Source organism: Hordeum vulgare, chromosome 5H, assembly GCF_904849725.1.
Source record: "Hordeum vulgare subsp. vulgare chromosome 5H, MorexV3_pseudomolecules_assembly, whole genome shotgun sequence".
Lineage (NCBI taxonomy): Eukaryota > Viridiplantae > Streptophyta > Magnoliopsida > Poales > Poaceae > Hordeum > Hordeum vulgare.
In genome coordinates, this window is record NC_058522.1 from 143,211,455 (window position 1) to 143,218,744 (window position 7,290).

The following is a 7,290-nucleotide window of genomic DNA, read 5'->3' on the forward strand; positions in this document are numbered from 1 at the left end:
TAGAGGACTTGCCTCGGGTGCGAGGAGAGCCACATGAACGAGAAGATCCACCACGGCCGCGATATGCGGCGTTGGTAGAGGATTTGAATCCGCGTGAGTCCTGGAAGAGTGCCATCCGCTGGTCGAAGTTACTCATCATGGAAAAGAGTTCATCGAGAGTTACCGGCGTGACACGGGCGTCGAGGGCGGAGATGAGGGGCTGGTAGTCCATGTCCAACCCATGGAGGATGTAGGAGTCAAGCTCATCATCTGGGAGTGGCTTGCCAGCCGCTACGAGTTCGTCCGTGAGGCCGCACATGTGGGCGAAGAAGGTGGCGGTGGATTGCGCCCCTTCTGCGTGTTGATGAGTGTCGTGCAAATGTTGTTCACACGACTGAGGGATTGTGACGAAAACATGCCCGCCAGAGCCATCCAGAGCCCGTGCGACGTGGTGATCACAGTCACCTGCACGAACACCTCTTTGGAGAGGTTGTTGAGCAGGTAGCCGAGAACCTGCTGGTCCTCCCTGACCCAGATTGGGTGGAGAGGGTTGGCTTCAGATGTTTCCTTCCCGTCTTTGTCCTCGATTACGAGGGGTCTGGCCGGCTCCGGTGTGGTGCCATCAGCATAGCCGAAGACACCGGCACCTCTAATCTGTGGCACGATCTAGGCGCGCCACAAGACGTAGTTGTTGCGGGTAAGTTTCTCCGTAACCAGGTTGTGGAGGTTTGGGTGGGAGAAACCGGAGGAAGACATGGCTTTGGGCACTAATGGCGATGTGGAGAGCTAGATCGATGGGAGGAGGAAGGCTATGTATACCATGTGCAACGGCGGAAACGTCTTACCCAATGTGGGAGACAGTTGCATGTTATATAGAGGGGCGCAAGATCCCTAGAGCGCATACAAGTCGGTTTAGGTTGATACAATCTAGGAGAGAAAGAAATAGAGATAGAGATAGCTAGTTACAACCGAATTTAAAGATGAGATTCAGCTAACTTAAACTACTCTACAAGAGATCTCCTATATGATTACAACTCTAACCGAAGTACGTTTAACAGAGCCAAGTAATAGAAGTGGGGAACTTTCGGTCTCTTTGACCACTCTAAAAGCTACTTTGCATGAGGAAAAAAACAATGATATTAGTAAGAAACGATAACTCATCCTCAGGTTTGGCAGAGGAAACTATAACACATGTCTATCAACTCGTATTATTTAGGCGACAAATCCAAAAACAACAAATAATGCAATACTAAATGTACTTCATATTACTTGGTTTTCACCAAGTGAAGAAAATACAAACCATAGACAGATGCAAAGCAACTTATAACATCAATCTACAAAAATTCAACACGTTTGTACTAATATTCAAAGAGATTCCTAGCACCCAAGCAACACGCTAAGGAAGTCGATGTCGAAACATTAGAGGTTAACAAATGGACCTGAAAAGGCTGCCACTGCTGGGAACCTCCTACATGGTTACATGCGAGTCGTTTGTTGAGGCATATCTGGACCATATTTTGATGGCATCACAAAATAAACCTTCCACTTATTTTCATTGGCTAACTGTAGGTGACGACACATGAATTAAAATTTAATATTTAATATGTGCTACTAACTCGTAAGCACATCGAATGCTCATCAAGCAAATAGAGACAAATCAAAAGAATGGGTCATGAGGAAGCCATATAAAACTTTCCTTCCTTGTTATAACAGGAGTGGTCATGTCCATCGTTTCACCATGAATTTCATCATTCCGAAGTTCTGAGTAAGAACATGGGTTGTCATTCCATTTGTTCGGGCCTCGTGTTCTGAAAGGAATTATACTATCAAAAACTTCCACTCAGATTAAGCATTTTATTATACCACAAAATACTCTGAATTCCTGGCAGAGCAAAAGGGGGAAACACATCAATTACCTTACCAAATAAGTAAAACACCAGCACGTTGAATACTCCCTTCATTCCTTTATATAAGGCTACAAACTCATATTACATGTATCAAGGTAAAATTTAATGACTACTTTACAAGCCAATTATTTCTTTCCGTTAATGAGGATCATTAATACGTCACATGCATACTAAGAAATAATGGGAAGGAAATAATTGAGTGTCATTATGACTACATGCATGCAAGTATTAAATAGGTTGCTTATACGAGAAAACATTATTAATTTTTGCCTCAATTACTATTTGTGGCCTTGTATAGATGCAAAATGTATTTTTCATAATGGCCTTGTATAAAGGAATGGAGGGAGTAATTGAGATCATCCGTTGATATAAAAATCCTGTTCTTGCACGCACCATTGTCTCAACAACTGCAATAGAAGAGCATGCGTTATTGCTCACAAAGTATAAAAACAAAATTGCGCTTCCTTAGTGCATGTTCTTAACTACTATAGAAGATCAGTTGGCTGGAATGGGACGATCGCGAGATCGACAGGAAGTAGTACTTCCACATACAAAATCACCCATACTCATCCGGTTAAATTGACGAGCTTGTGCCATTACAATGTGATAAAGATAGCTCCGATTGTGCTACAAAATTCATGGTATAAAATGTCCAGCTAATTACTTTTAGAAATATAATAGGAAAGAGAAAGCACAAATAATAAGCGTAACAAGAAAAATCTGAACTTGAAGAAATCATCAGTTCATGACATTAGAAGTAAACTGAAGCGAACTAAAAAGTCGAATAATATTTAGTGTTACATTCTACCGTAAACGTTCAGAAAGACTTCGTGAGAACATTGGGATGAACACTCACAATTCCGTAGAACTCAAACTCTGAAGCCTCCTAAATAACTTCACACAAACTTATTAGCAATGCGTAGTCCAAGTATCCTTAATCCAGTAGTTGCCTCATTGACATTGGGCAAAAAACAAAACTCATATCGACCTTACACGTCATTTAGGACAGAAGAAATATTAAAGACATTGATGGTATAAGGCATCTCATATGCTTTACTCGATTGTGAAGACTAACTGGGTGACGATATCTATCCTGAATGGACCACAACTATGACAAATGATACTACCTGGGTGACGGTATCTATCCTCACTAGTCCACTACTGTGAAGACAATCTTCGACCCTGTCGGAGAAAAGTGGAAAGGATTTGCCCAAGAGCAAGAGAGTGCTAGGAAGGATGTCGAGCGTGCCTTTGGTGTTCTGCAATCTCGATGAGACATAGTTTGGTATCGTGCTAGAACTTGGAGCACCAAAAAGTTGTGGGAAGTGATGACTGCTTGTGTGATCATGTACAATATAATCGTAGAGGATGAGCGCCCACAACGTCTCCATGATCAAGGATTTGAGTTTCAGGGTGACAATATGGTGCCTCAGCATGGCAGAAGAGTGGCATCATTTGCACAGTTCACTCAATTTCATCATAAAATACGTAATTGGAAATCTCATATTCAGTTGCAAGATGATATGGTTGAACATATGTGGGATCATGTTGTCAACCAATAAATGTATATTTTTAATACAATTTAATTTTTATTGGGCTTGTAAAACTTTGTTGTATTTTATTTTGATTGTGGAATTATGCTATTTCATTTGCTTTTGAAAAAATACAAAATGTTTGTATTTGTTAAAACCGGCGGCTAGCCGGTCACGCAGACAAATATGAAAAGACGTGTTGGATACTATGTCGATCTAAATCCTAAAACAAACGAACACATAGCAGACGGGATGATCCAAACGAAGGTAAAACGGACAAAATCAAAGTCCGTTTGCTCTAAGCACCTCGATGGAGGAAGTAGTTTTGACAGTGAAGTATCTACCTTCCGTCTACCACCAATCATGTCGGCTAAACGATCACAGCCGTCACAATCCATCTCTGAGCAGCAGGTCACTTTTCCTATCCTCACTCCCGTAGCTTTCCTCTTGCTCCCACACCCCGATCCCTTCCTCTTTCCCCAACGCTGCTCTCATGCTCTGCCCTGCCCAAGCTCCAATCCTCTACTACAGTCCACAACCACCACCGTGTTCTATATCTCCCGTCGTGCCGTAGCATCGCTTCACCGCCGACGCCTCACCCACCCAACCCCTCCCCTCTCACGCTCATCTCAACACCATCGCCGTTCCCCTTTCTACTCCCGTCGCGTCCCTGCCATCTCCACCCCGTCCGCGATCTCGGGCACCGTTTCTTTCGGTATGAGATTGTGGCTACTCATTCAGGAATTATTAGCCTTGAACTTACTTGCGCTAATGTCGGGTGCGCCGGTGCGCACGCGCCACACCATCTAGATCTGACACTGAACCTTGAGTTGGGTCTTGCAGTGGGGTTGGCTGACGGGAGGAGGGAGATGAGCCGCGGGAGGTCTCCGGAGCCGCTTGATTTCTTCATATGGACTGTCGAGGTGCTAACCTGTAGTGACGGTGGTTTTCCTCTTCTGTTTCCGTTGTTAGTTGAATGCAGCTTTGTTGAAACTCACTGTATTTTCGTTCTGCAGCTTACTTCGTAAATATCCCTAGTGATTCAAATTTGCCCCTACAACGCTTTGTCTATTTTGTGGGCAGTGTTTTACGTACTTCATTGGTTCTTTAGTTTCATCTTGTTTCTCATCAACCCTTTTTGTGATAATTTAGTCCACTATTAGGAATCTGTTTGGTGATCTGGGGTGATGCTTGATCGTGGTTTCTGCTCAATTTTATGCAAAAGATAAATATTCGTGGGTACCTAACTACACCTCCCCGTATGCCCCGACCCATTCTCTTAAGAGTACCATAGTGAGGGGGGCATGGTGAGCTCATGGGGTGGGAGTGATACTTGGTTCCCCTTTGCTTCGTCATTATGGCAAATAATTAACTCAACATCAGCAATTTGATTAACCAAGTGATACTCGTCCAATCATGAGTAACCTCTGTCCCAAATTACTTGTCTTAGATTTTTCTAGATATGGATGTATCTAACATTAGTATGTGTCGTATCTAGACAAATCTATGACAAGTAATTCGGGACGGAGGGAGTATATCATTTCCGAAGCATTTCCCAAGCCGCATTGGATTCAGGCTTGAGACTGAGCTAGAATGGGATTGGACTATAATCGAGCCTTACGTTGGCTTGTCTTGTATTGACCACGTGTTGGTTCTTCACTGGGCTTGGGTTGTGTTCAATACTTGGATGAAGCCGGCCTTAACTTTGGTGAGATGGACCAAAACTGGGAATATGGAGTGGAAACTTGGCTAAATGAGTTCCACACGGCAATCCTAGCTTTATTTGGCTAAAATGATAGACCACACTACAAAACTAGAACCACTCCTATAATTTCTTCACAAGGCAGCTAGTTTAGTTGGCAAAATAGCCGTGCTAGGAAGTTTTCCCAAACTAAGCAACGTGATGTGGGAAAAAATGAAGGTGAGGCTCGAGGACTAAGCAAAGTGTTCCAGCAATGCTTGGGAATTGTTGGTGCTGTTTTATTTCTCTTTGGAGTGGACCATCTCAGTGTTCTGCATGCTCAGAGGTGTATGCTTGCTTAGCTTCATAAGACATGCCCAATAGTTGGTTACTAAATTTAGATCTGTATTACTTTTTCTTGACCACCAGTAGCCATTGGTATAATCTTGGTTTGGTCACTTTAAATTTAGATGGGCATTTCATTCATCAACCCTCTTAAAGGGCATCGTCTCTAAATTTCTTTCTTAATTCACTCTTTATGTTTTGACTGTCTGCATTTGTTCTAACTGATCTGGCTGCTCATCTGTCTTCTGATTTAATTTTGGACCAGTAGCAACTACTGCCAGATGCAAAAGCTAAAGGCTGTTCACCTAATAAGGTTATTGTTCTCTTTCAGGACGTCGGCTTGTGGCTTGAAGAGATAAATCTTGGTGGCTACAGACAAGTTTTTGAAGAAAACAGTGTCAATGGAGAGTATCTAGAGAGCTTGTCGATGTTTACTACCGAGCAGATTCTGCGGTTTATCAGGCGGTGCCATATGAAATGGGGAGATTTTATCACATTATGCAAAGAGTTGAGGCGCATTAAAGGTTGGTATATTCCTGTTTCTTCCTTGAGTGCCATCTATAACTCATCTCTGCTACCATGATAACCATTTTGGTACTTGGTTCCTTCATATTTTGCTCTTTAGTTTTCATTTGACTGTATGATGCGCCATGCAGTCAATCATAGTGAAATCCTCTTTCTCTCACCACTGCTCTTTCCTTTTTGAGCTCAAGCTCAGTTAGTTGCTACTGACTCTTCATGCTACATAAAAGCTTAGAGCATGAGTCTTGTGGAAAACAGTTGTGCCAGCATGGTCCAACTGCAATTTGCTTTCTGTTCTGCTAGCTTTCATCATTAAATATTTTGTTGCCGCAAGTTTATGATGCTAATATATAGACTGGTCCTTTTCAGCATCTTGGTTTGGTGTAAATGACCAACATAAATGAATTTGACATGATTCAAATACCTAGATCTGTTGTATTTTATTGATAGATGAACATCATCCTCCATTGGTTGTGTGTCCACACTTGGAAGATTGCTCTGTCTGACTCCTGCTAATTCGATCCACAGTGGCCTGCCTGAAAGGGGAGCAAGAAGTCCGGAGGCCATGGTGGGCACCATCGTGCCTATCGGTGGTGTTTGTGAGGGCAGCAAAGCGGAACCGACAGTCCCGAGTTGTCTCCCTAAAGCTGGAACCTTGATGCTTGCTGGCCGCATTGGAACACCGCGCCAAGCTACCCCAGATTCTCTGCCTTACGGGCACTGAACCGCGCTATCCCCACAATGTAGGAGCAGTATGCTCCGTGTCCAACCCGTCTCTCTACCCTGTTTTGTATTCCTTTTTCATCTTATAATATAGGTTTGTGGAATAGTAAGTAACCTGATGTTACCTGAAGTGGATAAGTATATGTGCAGATGGTTCCTGTATAAGATCTGCTTCTTGCATATCAGCTTGTGTTCTTGGCTCGGGAATGATCTATAGCTTCATGGCACCGAAATCGATGTTCTTATTTTGTTAATGCTTGGCAGAACATCAATATGATATGGTTGTGGCATGAAACGTTTTTGTTGTATGTGTGTGTGGTTGTTACTCTTATAAGAGATGGTGGAGCACTCGTCTGTGGGCTGAGAGCACCTGCTAAGAGCCGGTGCATGCTGGGCAATCGTCATTGGGTGGAGGCCGGTGTCCCCACGGTGGGGCCCGACTGGCAGGCCCAAGACTGATGAATCGCCCAACTCGCCTAGGGCCATCGCCATTGACTGGTGTTGTATGTGCCCATGAGTGAGGCCTTGCGCCTTGCCTCGTGCGACGATGCCCTTGTAGCCGTTTGTTTTTGGCTGTCGTGCCATGAGGGCCTCTGGGAGG

The 7,290-nt window shown here is 43.5% G+C and overlaps 1 protein-coding gene across 1 annotated transcript; it reads left to right on the forward strand.

Moving 5' to 3' along the window:
• Window positions 1-3,836: 3,836 nt before the first annotated feature.
• Window positions 3,837-6,869, forward strand: LOC123396020. The gene is made up of 4 exons (XM_045091048.1): window positions 3,837-4,133; window positions 4,262-4,341; window positions 5,776-5,968; window positions 6,495-6,869. The coding sequence occupies exons 2-4, from the start codon at window positions 4,288-4,290 to the stop codon at window positions 6,623-6,625; spliced, it is 378 nt and encodes a 125-aa protein (XP_044946983.1). The 5' UTR covers window positions 3,837-4,133; window positions 4,262-4,287; the 3' UTR covers window positions 6,626-6,869.
• The last annotated feature ends 421 nt before the right edge of the window (window positions 6,870-7,290 follow it).

What these genes read in the sequence shown, in the direction of transcription:
- LOC123396020 (XM_045091048.1), top strand. Translation starts at nt 4,288, where the DNA reads ATGAGCCGCGGGAGGTCTCCGGAGCCGCTTGATTTCTTCATATGGACT. An exon ending in TCTTCATATGGACTGTCGAG is followed by an intron (nt 4,342 to 5,775) that starts GTGCTAACCTGT and finishes GTTCTCTTTCAG; the next exon opens with GACGTCGGCTTGTGGCTTGA. An exon ending in AGAGTTGAGGCGCATTAAAG is followed by an intron (nt 5,969 to 6,494) that starts GTTGGTATATTC and finishes TTCGATCCACAG; the next exon opens with TGGCCTGCCTGAAAGGGGAG.